Consider the following 17,803-nt stretch of genomic DNA (forward strand, 5'->3'; position numbering starts at 1 on the left):
CTGTTCATAGGGTGCCAAATAAGATCTTACTCCATGAAGTGCTACCCTGCCACATTCTGCATTGTAATTATCCTCTAAAGAGCTGCAACTGCTTCTCGATTTCTCTCAGGATAGAAGATAGAACAGAAATGGAAAGCTCTCATGGTGCTGCATCCTGGACTACCAGTACTTCATTGTCAGCTTCCACTTACTCCTTAGCAACAAGTTGTTGATCAGCTGTAGAAAGGCCTTCACAGGGGGACTCGGAGCTCAACATCCTCACCAGTGGAATCACGTTATAGCCAACACAAGTTCAAGTTTGAGAAATAGCGTTTTCCTATTTATTCGTCGTGTTATAACCAATTTGTGTTACAGCAGAACAGACTGTATTGGAAGAAGGAAGTGAATGTACCGTAGCCAAATCGGCAGACAACACTAAATTAGCTGGAAAGGCAGGTTGAGAGGGATACAAGCTGCTTAGAGAGGTATTGATAATAAGTCATTCGGCAAGAAGTTGGCAAATGTGAAGTGTTAATTTTGAAAGGGAGAATAAAGCAGTATTATTTTAAATAGAGTAAAACTGCAGAAGTCTGGAACACAGGGATTTGAAGGATACTTGTACACAAATGACAGAAAGCTAGTATACAGGTGTAGCAGGTAGTTGGGATGGCTAATGGAATATTACCCTTATTTTCAAGGAGGTTGGAGTATAATTCACTAACTGTACCAGGTGTTGGTTAGACAACATCTGGAGTACTGTGAGCAATTTTGGTCCCCTTACTTATGGAAATATCATTTGATTGGAGGCAGTTCTGAGAAGGGTCATGAGAATGACACTGCCCCTGCTATAAGCAGATATTGTCTAATGAGCAAAGACTAGATGAGGGCTCTAGTCACTTTGAGTTTTGACAGATGAGAGGTGATCTCATTGAAACATATGGGATTTTTAAGGGGCGAGGCAGGGTAATTGCTGAGAAGATATTTCTCCTCATGGGACAGTCCAGGATCACAGGGCATAACTCAGAATAAAGGGGAGCCAATTTAAGACAGATTAGGAGGAATTTCTTCCTTCAGATAGTTGGGAGTCTTTGGAAATTCTTTCCACTGAGATGTGGGGCAGGGTCCTCGTTTATAGTTATGGCTGAGATGGATTCTTGATCAGTACAGGAATGGTGAAAAGGCAGGAAAAGTACGTGAGGAATGTAGGATCAGGCCAGATCCTATTGAATGGCAGAACGGCTTACTCCTGTTCTTTCGTTTTATGCAGAGAAGTTGTTTTCCTTTATCATGGAATCGAGGACCACTGTGCATAATCTTAGGATAAGGGTTCATCAATTTAAGACAAGAGTTTTTTTTTGAGGGGAGTCAGCCTGTGAAATTCAGCCTTGATAGCATCCTGTTAGAAAGTATATTCAAAGCTGATGTAACAGATTTTTAGTTGGGGTATCAAAAGTTGTGGAAAATGTACGAAAGTGGAGATGAGGATTATCAGGTCAACCATGACTTTATTGAATGGTAGTGCAGACTTGATGGGCTGAATGGCCTACTTCTACTCCAACATCTTTATGGACAGGTCACTGAACTAGAAATGCTGCTTGGACATGGATTACAAGGATTCAGATGTTACCATGGCAGCAGGTTGAATTTAAATTCAATTAATAAATCTGGCATATAAAGCTAGTGTGAGAGTTGGTGACCATGACCATGACCATTAATCACCATTTTTTAAAAATGAAAACCATCTAGATCACCAAGGACTAAGAGCCTATAGGCAGGTAATCTGCCATCCTTATTTGTTCCATTCTGTATATGGTTCTATACCTACAGCAGTGTTAACTGCCCTCTGAAATGGCCCAAATTCAGATATTGATCGGCAACAAATGCTGACCTTGCCTGTGATTCCGTATCCCATGAAACAACAAAGAGGAGAAGAATTCTTCAGGTAAAGAAAATATTGCGGTGTAGTCAGATATTGGACAATGAATTTTGGCTAGTAGGAAATTGAAAGCTAATCACTGTTAATAACATTAATGGAAATGAATTTAAGTATTCCACTACATGTTATGACCAGAAAAATCTGAAGACAGTTGTGACATAAAACATGGATGATGATCTTTAATTTTAGATAAATATTTTCTTCAGTCCTATGTTTACAATTTTTGCATTACATCAGGTTGTTGGTTTTGTATTGTTAATTCCTAAATAATGAGACAGAAGTTGATCAGTGTTATAGACAACTATGTACAGTAAACATGAATACTTTGTTAATAAAATATTGTACACCAGCTAAGGCAAACTTTAATTTCTAACAGTTATCCACTTGTATTATTTTTGTTCTGTTATAGATGGATCTGTCCGTTGTTGCCTTATACAGTGTTATGCAAGAGCGACAGAAGAGATACGCCAAGTATGCGGAACAAATACAGAAAGTTAATGAGATGTCTGCAATACTCCGGCGTATACAGATGGGCATAGATCAAACTATTCCACTAATGGAGAAACTTAATAACTTATTGCCAGAGAATGAAAGACTTGAACCTTTCAGCATGAGAGCTGACAAAGATGTAAAGTACCAGTAGATAAGCTAAAACTCAACCTTTTATCATTCACTAGATTATGTATACAATCACCACTAAATCTGCAGTTTGGATATTAAGTCAGTGAAATTTCATCTATTTCCAGGTATGCTGAGCATTTTGTTGTTGTGCGCTCTTCTGCCCCACTTCCAAAACACTGTGGATCCAGTGTACCAACTGTTGTCATTATGAACCTTTTCATCCAGTTTTGGTGGAAGGAGTTACTTAAATAAGACTGCTAAAGTCATTTGCAGCGATTTTTAGGTCAAATATTTGCATCAGTTTGCACTACTACAAATCAGTTAGCATCATGGTAGCCACTACTAGATTTTGAATTAGTATCCCATCCCTCTACATGCATTAAGATCTTGATTTGAAGACTTCACTTACTAATTAAACTGTTTGGTGCCCTGTAGCATACTCAGATGGCTAATATGCACCTTGTGTATATGTTTGAAGCATCTCTATGACATGGTGATTCTCTCTTTTAATCTGTCAAGATATCTGTTATGCTTAGTAGAAAGTGTTCATCCTTGGCACTTGAAGTGAATAAATTTAACTAGTCATAGTCGACAAGGGATGGTAGGTTGCAAGCCATCATGCAGCTGGTCAGGGGTCTGTGGTATTGTCCCTGCTTCTGAGCCAGAAGACCTGGGTTCAAGTCCCATCTGCAACAGAGCTGTATAATAACATCCCTGAACAGGCTGACCAGGTTATTTTCATATAGCTGGTGATGCAATTGTCACTTCACATTGGATCATTGTCCTCCCATTTCTCGAAAGTTTGAGACGATTTACTTTAAAGTAGGTCATTTATTGGGTTGTAAAATAGTCTAATAATGTTGAAATGTGACTCCTGAACCCTCCTGTAAATAACAGAACACAATGATGTAATGTACAATACATAATATAGGCAGAAGATATGAAATTAATTTAATTTTTGTAAGGTTTTTTATAATTGTAAATTCAATCTCAATGTTACTTTTGTTACCTGCAACTAATACTTATCATACTTTGTGAAATCTCCATACTAAAGCTGGTTTTTTTTTTGAAGCCTGAATTTTGAGTAAAGCTGGTAATATAAGCAGGCTCAAAGTTTATGAAGCTACATAGCATTGTAAACAATATTGATTTATATTGCATGTAGCTAAGCATTTAATATCCACTCTAATAGTTCTTCTAGTTCAACAATCAGTAACAAAGAACATAAACTGGACACTTTCTTCTGTTGGTGGCATGTAAAAAGAAATTGATTCACAGGTAAGATTTTTCAGTTCAGACTGAATGAACACATAACTTTGGTGCTGGTGCTGGGTCATGTTGTTCCTACACAACTCTAAAAGGGATATTCTACAAATAAGAATTTAAAAAGCAAAGGGAAAAGAAATGCAATTACTACAAAAATGCATCAATATTGTGGATTTGCAAATTTACTAGGTGCTCTGTTGAGTTTCGTTTCAGCTTGCAAGATCCCTAATCTTCTCTTTAGACATTATATTTGACTAGTTGAACATTCTAGAGGGAAATTGCTCACTTTAAGTTACAACTTAACTTCCATGCTTTTATTGGCTTTGATAGCTTATATTTTACTATGTACAAGTATTTTCATTCTTATGTACTGTATATTTTGTGCACTTGTTTTAAAACTTTGAGAATATAAATACAAAACTGGTGCATGTTTTCTCCCCCCATGTCACTTCTTTTTAGAGAGTGCAAGTCAATGAGCTAATCATAACAAAATTGCTCTGTCTGCTCACCATGTATCACATGCAAAACCTTGGGTATTCCCATGATTCAGCTATTCACTTACTGTGACATTCGGTGGGGGTTGAGGATGGAGGGTTGTGCTGCTTTGGAAATTTTGTTTTAAAGATGTGTCTGGCACTTTTTAATAAAAAACAGATCATAAACAGGACAATAAATTAGTTACACTGATGTACATTCTTTATGGAGCTAGTTAAGCCAAAATGGTGTCCTGAAGAATTTTAAGAAACTTGTTATGGCAATTCTAATAAGTTACCCTCTCAAGATTTAACTGGACATTCCCTTGGTTTTAAAGTGAACTTCTGTCACCTAGAAAAGTATTAATAATTGGCTATATTTTTAGGATCCTCAAAAAGTGAACTCACTTGCTCTCTGAAATAAATCCAGATAATGCTGGAAATGCATATGGCAAGAGCAATGTGCAAAAATTTAGGTTTTTTTAAAACCTTTTTTTTTCAGTACATCTCAATGGTGGTACAAGATGAAGGCCAGATATTAGATATCACCTTTCCCCTCTGATCAGAGTAAAGCACTTTCAGATCACCCTGAAAACATGAACGGAACATTGAAATGCTTAAGTCATTAGCATCTGCAGAGAAAGAGGGGGGACAAAAGTACTACTTTAGGTTAGTTACCTTCCAATATTTCTGGCAGATTTCTACATCCGCCGCAGTTTCCTTTCCCTGCAGGAGCATGAGGTAGGATTTACCTTCAGGCACTTAAAGCAGACTATGAACTTGACACAATGTTTAAATTACACTTGTATGTAACAGGTACCATCTCAGATTTTATTTCAAAATATGCTCATCATTTCACCTCATGAAGAACATTTTTGTCAGTTATCCATCAAAGCTTCATACATTACACATTTGAACAAAATAGCTCCATCACGCAAACATGTTGTACCATTCTGAACAAGTTTCCAGCATATCTCCACCACAGGACCTTCACACAAGTGCGCTTTAACCTGCAACTCATGCACTCTGCATAGCATCAACATTGTTGTTTCATTTATACCCCTGTGTTTTTGATTCTGCCCTTGTTTACACAGCTCTTGTATACACAGTTGTTTTCTCAGTGCTAATTAGCAATTCAAACCTAGCCAAAAAAACTGGAAATCTCATCTGTTTCAAGTAAGACCTGAGATTTGATTTACTGAATACCTACAAACAGTTTAAGCATTAAAATTCTGAGGTATTTGCTCTAAGCAGCACTGGTACATTAGCTATCCATAAACTCAAATCACGATAGTTACATCATTTATTTACAGATGCAAAAAAGTTTGCATCAAATAAGCTAAGATTACACCAGATATCCAGATTTTGCCAGCTTGTCTGGAATTTTTAAAAAACCTCCACGGAACTTGGCTCAGTCTTCAGAGGCAAAGTGCATTATTGGACAATTACATAACGCTAACTGGGATTTTTTTTCAAATGCATACAAAAGCCTGACTTCAATGCATAATTGCCTTGATTAGATACTTAATGTTGAATTAACTGATGAACAGTCATGATTGGTAGGACTTCAACAACAATATTCTAAATTATTGAAGTCTCTGGCTGAAGCTGTGAAAGACAATTTCTTCAAAACTGCACGTGAATTATAACTTGGTCAAATTACCAGACTGCACGTTAGCATTTCTTCAGGAAACTTCAATGATCTCCATGCTGCCAGAAAAGCTGGACTGACTTCCAATTTTTCCTAAGTCCTCCCGGGACCTACTTTCATTCATGCCTTCTTCAAATTCCATTTGACAGCTGCGGCGTTTGTATTGTTTTTCATAAGGGCTTTCCTCATGCCAGCTCCGTCTGGAATCTCGGCGGTCACAGTGTTTTTCACGCCGACGCACTGTCCCTGCCTGATCAACGCCTGATGATAGCTGACTACAGCTAAATGCTGAATAGGCTGTGGTACCTCCAAATAGAGTAGAACCTGACAAGAAACGAGGAGATTGCCCAGCCAGTGTTTCTGTTGCAAAGTACCAGGTATTAGCCAATGATGCAGTTGACGTTTGAGGTGAGAGTATGTCTGAATGCCACCCTTTAAGCCCCATTCCTGCTGCAGATGTTGCCAAATGCTGTTGGCTGCTAGAAAGACCTAGTAGGAAGTTTGTTCTGTAGTTATCCTCCATGCTTCCACTTCTGTGCAAGGGGTACAGGAGTGTTCTAGGCATTGTATTTGTGCTTGCTGCTGTTTGCGCTGAAGAAATAGCTGCACTTTTTGGTGATCCTTGCTGCCAAATGGTTTGTGGTTGTTTTGTATTTATCTCCATCACAATGGGTGTAGTGTGTTCTGAAAGCTGCTCCACTTCTTTCTCAGCAGATGAGAAAAAACAGAACCGGCCAGTTTCACCCACATTTGATTCCTTCAAAGGATCACAACTGTCTTCTGGAGAAGCAGCAATTGGTGTAGAACTAGCACCTCCACTGTTTGTGGGATATGAAACAGACTTTATGTCCAAAGAAAATGAGCGCTTTAATCGATTGTTGTCCTCTAGTCTGTCCAAGGACAGGTTGAGTCCATTGAGTCCTTGAGCCAGAAAACATTCTTCTTCCAGACCGGAAACAGTGGATTCCATAAGTGCAGATAAAGGTTTAACAGGTGCAGTCAGATTCTGATCCATAGTCTCTGAGGTAGTGGATGTAAAGGCTTGGTTTTCTGTTACTGTATCAAAATGGCCACTTTCCTGCATCACTCTCTGTTCCCCAGCTCGCTCCACCTGCAGGAATTTTAGTTTGGTAATGGTTCCTGTTTGTCCAGTCTGAGTTTTCAACCTTTTCTCAAAATCCAGCAATTGGCCAAGGAAGTTAAAGTTAGGTGAGATGGTTGGCCTCTTCTCTTTGACAAATCTTAAAAACAAAAGCAAATTTCTTTGTGACTGAGATGTAGGATACAATGAACTATTTCCAAAAAAAAATAGGCTTGTGTTAAATTTGGTTATTAGGTCAGAAAAAAATTAAAACTTTGTGGTTAAACTGTATAGAGCATTAATCCTTCCTTACCATTGATAGCCAATGTGGAAATGAGCTTATTGACCATGATGAAGGATGCCACTTCAAATTAGTTTTGTGATTTGCTAGACCAGAAGATATAGGCGCTGCTTAGTGGCTCTTCTCCCTACAGCCCCAGAACTATTGATGATGTTTATAAGAAATAAAATATGAAGAACATCCTTAAGAATAACATTCCTTCCCAATATATAAAACAATAATTCAGTTTTTGGTAAATCCAGAGGGGAAGAAAGTGTAAAATAACTGAGTATTTATGGTGATAATGGGAACTGCAGATGCTGGAGAATCCAAGATAACGAAATGTGAGGCTGGCTGAACACAGCAGGCCCAGCAGCATCTCAGGAGCACAGGAGCACAAAAGCTGACGTTTTGGGCCTAGACCCTTCACCAGAGAGGGGGATAGTGTGAGGGTTCTGGAATAAATGGGGAGAGAGGGGGAGACGGACCGAAGATGGAGAGAAAAGACGACAGGTGGGGAGGTAGGGAGGGCATAGGTCAGTCCAGGGAAGACTGACAGGTCAAGGAGGTGGGATGAGGTTAGTAGGTAGGAGATGGAGGTGCGGCTTGGGGTGGGAGGAAGAGATGGGTGAGAGGAAGAACAGGTTAGGGAGGCAGAGACAGGTTGGACTGGTTTTGGGATGCAGTGGGTGGAGGGGAAGAGCTGGGCTGGTTGTGTGGTGCAGTGGGGGGAGGGGACGAACTGGGCTGGTTTTGGAATGCAGTCGGGGAAGGGGAGATTTTGAAGCTGGTGAAGTCCACGTTGATACCATTGGGCTGCAGGGTTCCCAAGCGGAATATGAGTTGCTGTTCCTGCAACCTTCGGGTGGCATCATTGTGGCACTGCAGGAGGCCCATGATGGACATGTCTGTCCATCTGTCCAACTGCACCTCCCAGTCGCAAACCATTTCCACTCCCCCTCCCATTCTTTAGATGACATGTCCATCATGGGCCTCCTGCAGTGCCATAATGATGCCACCCGAAGGTTGCAGGAACAGCAATTCATATTCTGCTTGGGAACCCTGCAGCCCAATGGTATCAATGTGGACTTCACCAGCTTCAAAATCTCCCCTTCCCCCACCGCATCCCAAAACCAGCCCAGTTCATCCCCTCTCCCCACTGCATCCCAAAACCAGTCCCACCTGTCTCTGCCTCCCTAACCTGTTCTTCCTCCCACCCCAAGCCGCACCTCCATCTCCTACCTACTAACCTCATCCCACCTCCTTGACCTGTCTGTCTTCCCTGGACTGACCTATCCCCTCCCTACCTATACTGTCCTCTCCACCTATCTTCTTTTCTCTCCATCTTCGGTCCGCCTCCCCCTCTCTCCCTATTTATTCCAGAACTCTCACCCCATCCCCCTCTCTGATGAAGGGTCTAGGCCCGAAACGTCAGCTTTTGTGCTCCGGAGATGCTGCTGGGCCTGCTGTGTTCATCCAGCCTCACATTTCGTTATCTGAGTATTTATGGTAGTGTCCCCTAAACACTGTCAAATCAAATGTAATTCTGTTGGAAACCAAGCAGACTCACTAATTTCCTTCAAAGAAAGAGAACCAGCTTACATGATAGACCCTAGCCTATATGTGACTGTTGTATAAGTGGTTAAACTCATAATGGTGACTTAGGAGTGGGTTACTTTAAGACTTTAGGAGCAGGCCTCCTGACTGAATCAATGGCTACGTTATTGTATATTCCTTTGCTCCATTATCTTTTAATACCTTTGATAGATTTGTCAGCCCAGCACTGTCTGCCATTTCCAAAACAGTTCCAACTTTCTGTAATTCTTTTGATAAAGAAGCATTTCCAAACTTTGCTCAAGAAAGGTGTGGCTGTAACATGTACGCTATGTCAGCTGGTCTTAGATTCTGCACTCAGTGGACATAGTGTCTCTATTCTATGAGTTGCCTTGATATTCTCAAATTTAATCAATTTGTCCTTAATTTTACTAATACCGGAGACCTGTACCCTAAGTATTGCATTGGTAATTATTGTGCTTACCCCTCTGGAACCAATATGTCGTTCCCGAGGCATGGGAGCAACAGGATTCTCTAATATCTATATTTTAAAGGTCAGAATTTCATTTTGTTTTACTGATTATTCTTTATAATTATCCATCACAATTTAATTCATGTACCATGGTCTTGTAAGATTCTTTAGACCTCCACCATTTTCAGTTCTTTTAAAGAGAAAGCCACTCATGCTGTCTCTTGCCACTTGACTCCAGACTCCAATCTTGCAGAGAGGATTCAAGATAAAGAAGTAGTGAACAAGTACATCTTTTAAAAAAAAATGAATGAATGATGACAGCCCCAGCTCTGCGCTGTTCACCTCACCCACCCCAAATTCCACCTTTTAGGTCAGATCAAATTGGATCCAAAGTTTGAATGGAAACATAGGTTCAGGAGATGTAAGCAGTGAGGGAGGGAGGGAGGGAGAGACACAGACACACACAGTGAAAGACTTGAGGACGGAAAGCTGGAGCTTTCAAGAAGCAGGAGATGCTGTTAAACAAAATCAATGTAAAACAAAAAAAGGTGTAGAAATTTAGAAATGTAAAGTATTTCAAAGTAAAATGTGTTTTGTTCTGATAAGGGTTTTAATGGAGAAAAATGTGATGTACTTAAAGTTGCAGATTTCAGGGGCACTGCAAGTTTCAGTGAGGACTTGCTGTATCTGCTTATTATCCTTTGGTTGTTCAATCTGATCAGTTCAAAAAATGTGTTCAATTCAGAGCTTCAGCTTTTGCTGATATCTGATTGATTGAAGTTTCTTGGAGTTTGTGTTAAAAGCAGCCATAGACATTCTCCTGTATAGATACATTTTGAAAATGTTCAACAATTTTCATTGGGTGCATTCCGTCTTTTGCAGATCCATACTGGCCAGCTGAAAATCTAAGGTGTTCAGCTGTTCTGTCTTTAATCACTGGGGAAATTTATGCCCTGATTTTTTTCCCCCCCCTTAAAATACAGGAGCAGTTCCTGATCAGAGGGAAAGTACAATGTAACCTGCTTCCTGAGAAAGTGAATTGTAAAACATCCCATTTCTGGAGATGTAACACTTTTAGTGCCTTTTTTCTTATTACAACAATTTTGCTGCATCCTTGCTATTACTTAGGTTTTCCAAAATGCTAATCTCTTCTATAATCTGCCATTTCAGTTTCACCATTTATAACATCATTTAGTTTTTAAGGAATCTGCATTATTCTTCACCACCTCTTCTACAATTAGGAAAAAGATTTTTGTTTTCCTTGCAAATTTCATCTGCTTCGCCCATTCTATCCTTTGTTTCTCTTTTGTTTTATGGTGCCCTTACTACTTTAGCCGCCCATAGTTTTTTTTCCCACAAGCTTTTTACTTGGGAATATAAGCCAGTTCTGTATTGCATCAAGTCCTTTTTCAACACTTCCTGCTATAAACCCTGAACTTTACAAGACAGTTATGTAATAAAAGGCAAGGCAGAATCATGTTCAGAAAAAGGTGAAATCATCATTTTTCAAATGGATATATTGTGATCGGGTTGCTATAGGGAGAAAAAGTTCAACAACAATGTATTCAAGCGATGGGTGCCAGTTTTAACACCTTTTTGGGTAATTTCATAGAAACTGGTCATCAGCTGTTTAAGATGCAGAGCAAAGAAGCTACTGCAGTGGGCAAGCGGGATTCTTTGTAAGTACTGGAAAGTCAACAAAAGTATGCTATGATAGGGTAATACAACATGAGAAAACTTAGCTGAGTGGAATGATTATCAAAGGACTGCAGACCTCCGTCAATGACCGGGAGAAATGCTGGTGCTGAGATTTACTGACTCTGACTGTTCCTATAATGCTACACATTTGCCAGAAGCAAGACATTGTGTAAAACGGAGACATATTTTGGATTGTATTAGTTAATGTGACATGTTTTAACTTTAGTCTGATTGTATAAGTGATGTGTTTAGTAAGTTTGTTACAATAAAAATCTTGAAATTTGAAATACTGTCCTTTCACCCTTTTTCATATTTGTCTGTAGATATCCCCTGATCACCTACAATTTTAGCCAAATTATTGCAAACAACCCAGTTACTACTACTACAGGTGGAAGTCAGCAGTATCTAAATTTCAAATCTTAGGTTTCCCCTTTCAAAACCATCTCCTAAAATATCATTACTGTAACAACTGTATTACAGTCATTATTAGATAAGTGTTCACACAATCTGAGGCTGTTAAATAAACTTGGATCATGCGCTACCCCTAACTCCCGAATACAATACATCATCCTCTGACATTTCTGCCACCTACAATCAGACAGTACCACCAAAAAAGGTATTTCCCTCCCCAGCCCTGTCCGCTTTCTGTGGGCACTGTTCCATTCCACGACTCTGTCGTCAGCTCGACATTCCTCACCACACCCAGTACCTTTCGCAGCAACCACAAGAGATGCAACACCAGCTGTTACACCTCCCCTCTCCCCTCCATCCAAAGCCCCAAATAATCCTTCTAGATCTGGCAGAGATTCACCTACACTTCACCCAACCTGACTTATTGCATGTGTTGCTCCTGATGTAGTTTCCTCCATATCAGGGAAACGAAACACAGGGTCAGGGACCGGTTCGTGGAGCATCTGCATTCTGCATGCATCAACCCACCTGATCTTCTGGTTGCTATCCATTTTAAATTTTCCCCCTCCCACTCCCCTGATGACACGTCCATTCTTGGCATCCTCCACTGTCAGAGTGAGGCCAAACATAAACTGGAGGAATACTAACTGGTATTTCACCTTTGGGAGTTTACAACCCAGCCTCATCCCCTTTCCAGCCCTCTTTCTCTCCCTCACCATCCTGACCATCTTTCTACTAACCTATCTGCTCCATTGTACCCAGGGACCAATCACAATACCCCCTACCAGAATCTACCTCTCACCATCTCTCATAACACTTGCTCAGCCTAATCCCCATCCGTCTTTACTTCTGGGCTCCCCCTCCCAATCCTGACGAAGGGTTTCAGCTCAAAACGTTGACTTAGCTGCTTCTCTGCTGTCTGACCTGCTGTGATTTTTCCAGCCTCACATCAATAGACTCAGGCTTCCAGCATCTGTCCTTATTGTCTCTAATTTGGCATCATTATTTTATTTAATATGCTGCTCCCTTTGTTCCAAAATTATCATTCCCAAGCACAACCAAGATATTTATTTTAAAAATTACTCTGGACAACATATGCAGCCAATTTCTAGCTATAAATACATTCCACTATTTCACAGATGCTTGTAATACACAATTCCCATTACAGTCTTAAAGTATTTTCTTTCTTTATTCTGCCAGTGTTGTTTCTGGTACCTGTTTGCTTTATTCCAGTTCTGATTTTTATTACTTTAATAGTTCAAAAACAAAGACTTCTAAAAGATTCATTCCATGGGATAAGGATGCTGTTGGCTAGGCCAGCATTTACTGTCCATCCCTAATTGCCCAAGTGGGCAGTAAAGAGCCAACCGCATTGAGGGTCAGGAGTCCTATGTAGGCCAGACCAGGTACAGATGAAAGTTTCCTTCCCTAAAAGGACATTAGTGAATCAGTTTTTTTTTTTCTCCTGACAAACAATGGATTTATGATCATCATTATACTCTTAATTCCAGATTTTCAGTGATTTCAAATGTAAATGGCAGGATTTCAACTCCCTTTCACAACTTGCGAGCATGCCCTCCTATTTATTAAGTCGTTATGACTGCCTTTCCTAAAGTGTATACTTTTCTTAACTGTATACTTGTACTAGCTATCGTCACACGAAGTCCCTCTTTGATACCACTCCTTCAGCCATTTTTAACCTCTAATTTACAAATGAATCATACTAATCCAAAGACAATAACACTCAAAGTCTTTTTTAAAAAAAAAATGTTCCTAGTTCTCTCAAAAACTATTGTCTGTTGCTTCATGTTTTAGGCTCCAATATAGACAGCTACAATTGAAAACACTCCTTCACTCTCTAATACCCTTCAACATGGTCCTTGCATCGGCACGAGGCAGACAATAAATCAATCTTAGTCCTATTTTTAAAGGATGCTAGCCATCCTCCTAATACCTGATAACTACATCAAATTTTCCACTCGTCCCTTTGAAAAGGTTCCTGCTTTAACAAGTGCTATGGTCAGCAAATTATCTGTCTTTTTGAGAGCATGCCCCCTCATTCCTTTCTCTGGATCCTTGTTCTCAATCCCCCAGACTTCCCTTTTTATTCCGTCCAATACTGGTTTCATCAACCCTGTTCTGAACCTGCACCTCTGAGATGTGGTCATAGTCTGAAGCAAACCATGTAAATACATCTCTGCTTTTATGGGTTAGAATATTTCCAACTTGCCATAAGCTCACTGACACTAAGCTGAACTGATCTGAGGCAAAGGCCATCATGTTCACTTGTGAAAGAGTCTCTGTCCATCTATTCCCATGTATTGTAGTCCAAACATAACAGCCTGTTTGGCCAGTCAAACAGCTTTTTAAGAAGCGAAAATCATCCAGCTGTAAAATAGCTGTTATAAGATTAGCAGCATTAAATTAGTGTTTGATAAACACGGACATAACCCAGGCATCAAATCAGAACAAGACTCTCAATTCCAGCCAAGTGACTCAAATATTTGCCCCTTTTAGCTAGGTGTTCAAATCAGAAGTCTACTGTGATTGTCTCATTGAACTATTTTTATCATCTGAAATCCAACACCCTTCTCCCTTGAAGATTTCTTGTCCCAGAGCCATACGGACATCCCTATCCTCAGTATGGCTAAGTCCAGCAATGGCAAGAGATAAACTTGAACTGCTCAGTCCATGATTCTACCAATAGCCCTCTATTATGAATGGCAGAGCCATAAACCAAATTGCTGCCACCTACCACTATTTTGAAGGATTAGATTATGGGTCAATTAGTGACTATTTCAATAACATACATACCTCCATGTCTTTAAATTTATTATTACATCTACATTCTGCCACTTTAACTCACCTTTGAGTCAGTAACAAAATCTCTGCACAAACTACTAAACTGATAACATCCTACTACTTACCTGTAAGCTTCATCTAGTGACATATCCATTCTCTTCATTATATAAGCTATGGCAATGGTGGCAGAACGGGAAATTCCAGCCAAGCAGTGCACCAACACAGATCCATTTGATGCCTTTGCTTTCTCTAGAAATGAAACGGAGATGGAACTTTAGCGATGTTCTTTATTTTTTCAAATGGTGAATTTAGATACAGTTTATAATCTGCAACATTACACTTCCATGCTCTGGAAGATTAGTTGGAACTGTACTGTTATTTTATAAAGTAATATTTTGTTTACATTGCTGTGACTGTTTATAGAAGTGCTGATTTGCTAGACGACGTTCATGTGTATATCTAGGTGCCGCCCCAAACTTCTGTTGTTAATTTACTCAGTAACATGGAAACTCTCTGTAATCTTCCACATCTAGCAGGAAGAGCACATCACTCTGCTAAAGGCCACCTTTGCACCCTAACAATCTACAGACCAGAAAATAGCACAGTCACGGCTCTTTTTTAAAAAAAATCTGCTCCAAGCTAAATTAGCACCTATGTTTTATATTTTTCAAGTTTAATCAAGAAACAGATCTCAATAAAGCATACAATCACTCTACTCCCTATTGAAAATTTATATGAGGAGGAAAAAAAAAAAAGAGTATGGTTACACTTTATAAAGCTACTTAGCTGCTCCCTGCTATGAGCTCTCCCACACAGGTTTGGGTCCTTGAGGATAGTAAGATCTGGATTACTCCCAGTGCCATGAGCTAGTGAAGGTAGGAATGGGGGCTAGAGCAGATAAATGAGTGGCTGAGAAGCTGGTGCAAGGGAGAAGGATTCACAATTCTTGATCACTGGAATGTCTTCTGGGGTAGAACTGACCTGTATAAGAAGGATGGATTGTACTTGAATTGGAAGGGGACTACTATACTGGCAGGGAGATGTGCTAGAGCTGCCTGGGAGGATTTGAACTAGTGAGGACAGGGGATGGTGACCTAAAGGATACATTGAGGTAAGAAATCAGTCCGAGACTGATACAGTTGGGAAAAGGAGAAAGTCAGACAGTCAGGGCAGGCAAGAACAAAGCAAAGAACAAGGTAAGACTGATTACTTAAATTGCATTTATTTCAATGCAGATGAACTTTTGGCACAGTTAGAACATAGGACTGAGATATGATAGCAATTACAGAGATGTTGCATCACGGATGGACAGGACTGGCAGCTTAATGTTCCAAGGCACAGATGCTATAGGAAGGATAGAAATGGGGGCAAGAGAGGAGGAGAGAGTGGCATTTTTGATTAGGGAAATAACATTGCGGCTGTACTTAGGGAGGATATTCCTGGGAATACGTCCAGGGAAGTTATTCGGTTGGAACTGAGAAATAAGAAAGAGAATGATCACCTTATTGAGACTGTACTAGAAACAAATTTGTAAGGAGATCTGTTATCTGTAAGAATAATAAGGTAGCTTTGGTAGGGGATTTTAACTTTTCAATCATAGACTGGGACTGCCACAGTGTTAAGGGCATGGATGAAGAGGAATATGTCAGGTGTGTACAAGAAAAATTTCTGATTCTGTATGTGGATATACCTACTAGAGAAGATGCAAAACTTGAATTGCTCTTGGGAAATAAGGCAGTGCAGATGACGGAGATGTTAGTGGCGGGGCACTTTGCAGCCAGTGACCTTAATTCTATTAGTTTTAAAATAGTGATGGAAAAGGATAGACCAGATCTAGAAGTTAATGTTCTAAACTGGAGGAAGGTCAAATTTGACAGTATTAGGCAAGAACTTTCAAAAGTTGATAGGGGGTGGATGACTAGAGAAAGAGGGGTTTTGGTCAAGAAAAAGAAGGAAGCACATGTCAAATACAGGCAGCAGAGATCGAGTGAATCCCTACAAGAGTATAGAGGCAGTAGGAGCATGAGAGAAATCAGGAGGGCAAAAAGGGGACATGAGATAGCTTTGCCAAAAAGGGTTAAGGAGAATCCAAAGGGCTTAAGGACAAAAAATGGTAACTAGGGAGAGAATAGGGCCCCTTAAAGATCAGAAAGGCCACCTGTGTGTGGAAATGCAGGTGACGGGGGAGATATTAAACAAGTATTTTGCATCAGTGTTTACTGAGGAGAAGGATATGGAAGGTATAGAACATGGTGAAATAAATAGCAATATCTTGAAAAATGTTCATATTATAGATGAGGTGGGCCTGGATGGCTTAAAATGCATAAGATGTACAAATCCCCAGAACCTGATCAGGTGTAGCCTAGAACTTGGTGGGAAGCTAAGGAAGTGATTGCTGGGCCCCATGCTAAGATATTTGTATCATTGGTAGTGAACGTTGAGGTGCCGAGGTTGGTTAACATGGTTCCACTATTTAAGAAAGGTGGTAAGGAAAAGCCAGGGATCTATAGAGCAGTGAGTCTGACATTGGTTGTGGGAACGTTCTTGGAAGGAATCCAGAGGGACAGGACTTGCATGTATTTGGAAAGGCAAGGGCCGATTAGAGATAGTCAACATGGCTTTGTGTGTGGGAAATCGTGGCTCACTAACTTCATTAAGTTTTTTTTGAAGAGGATTGATGCAGGCAATGAGGTGGATGTGATCTACATGTACTTCAGTAAGGTGTTTGACAAGGTTCACCATGGTAGACTGGTTAGCAAGGTTAGATCACATGGAATACAGGGAGAACTGGCCATCTCGATACAGAGCTGGCTTGAAGGCAGAAGACTGAGGTTGGTGGTGCAGGGTTGCTTTTCAGATTGGAGGCCTGTGACCAACAGTATGCCATAAGGATCAGTGCTGGGTTCACTGCTTTTTGTCATTTATATAAATGATTTGGAGGTGAACAAAGGAGGTATGGTTAGTAAGTTTGCAAATGACACTAAAATTGGAGGAGATATGGTGGACAGCCAAGAAGGTTACCCTAGAATACAATGGAATCTTGATCAGATGGGCCAGTGGCCTGAGGAACGACAGATGGTGCTTAATTTAGATAAATGTGAGGGAGTAAATGTGAGGTTGTGCATTTTGGAAAGGCAAATCAGACCAGGACTGATACATTTAACGGTAAGGTCTTGGGAGTGTTATTAAACAAAAAGACCTTGGAGTGCAGGTTCATAGTTCCTTGAAAGTGGAGTGCCAGGTAGATAGGATAGCGAAGGTGCTGTTTGGTATGCTTCCCTTTATTGGTCAGTACATTGAGTATAGGAATTGGGAGGTCATGTTGCGGCTGTACAGGACAATAGTTCGGCCACTATTGGAATACTGCGTGCAGTTCTGGTCTCCCTGCAATAGGAAGGATGTTGCTAGAGTTGGAGAGTTTGAACTACAGGGAGAGGTTGAATAGACTAGGGCTATTTTCCCTGAAGTACTGGAGTTTGAGGGGTGATCTTATAGCAGTTTATAAAATCATGAGGGGCATGGATAGGGTAAATCAACAATGGTCTTTTTTCCCGGGTGGGAGCGTCCAAAGCTAGAGGG

The 17,803-nt window shown here is 40.2% G+C and overlaps 2 protein-coding genes across 5 annotated transcripts in view; one reads left to right on the forward strand and one right to left on the reverse strand.

The window, feature by feature from the left end:
- The window catches only part of borcs5 (BLOC-1 related complex subunit 5), a 94,219-nt gene extending 86,550 nt beyond the window's left edge, over window positions 1–7,669 (forward strand). For both annotated transcript variants that reach the window (XM_048548545.2, XM_048548544.2), the window contains exon 5: window positions 2,325–7,669. In XM_048548545.2, the coding sequence (XP_048404502.1) occupies window positions 2,325–2,558 (234 nt within the window). In that variant the 3' untranslated portion in view covers window positions 2,559–7,669. The remainder of the gene's footprint in view (window positions 1–2,324) is intronic.
- Window positions 2,153–17,803, reverse strand: part of dusp16 (dual specificity phosphatase 16) — a 128,278-nt gene continuing 112,627 nt past the window's right edge. For all 3 annotated transcript variants that reach the window (XM_048548543.2, XM_048548539.2, XM_048548540.2), the window contains 2 exons: window positions 14,350–14,473; window positions 2,153–7,167 (listed from right to left, as the gene is read on the reverse strand). In XM_048548543.2, the coding sequence (XP_048404500.2) occupies window positions 5,961–7,167; window positions 14,350–14,473 (1,331 nt within the window). In that variant the 3' untranslated portion in view covers window positions 2,153–5,960. The remainder of the gene's footprint in view (window positions 7,168–14,349; window positions 14,474–17,803) is intronic.

The sequence above is a fragment of the Stegostoma tigrinum genome, chromosome 18, assembly GCF_030684315.1.
Source record: "Stegostoma tigrinum isolate sSteTig4 chromosome 18, sSteTig4.hap1, whole genome shotgun sequence".
Lineage (NCBI taxonomy): Eukaryota > Metazoa > Chordata > Chondrichthyes > Orectolobiformes > Stegostomatidae > Stegostoma > Stegostoma tigrinum.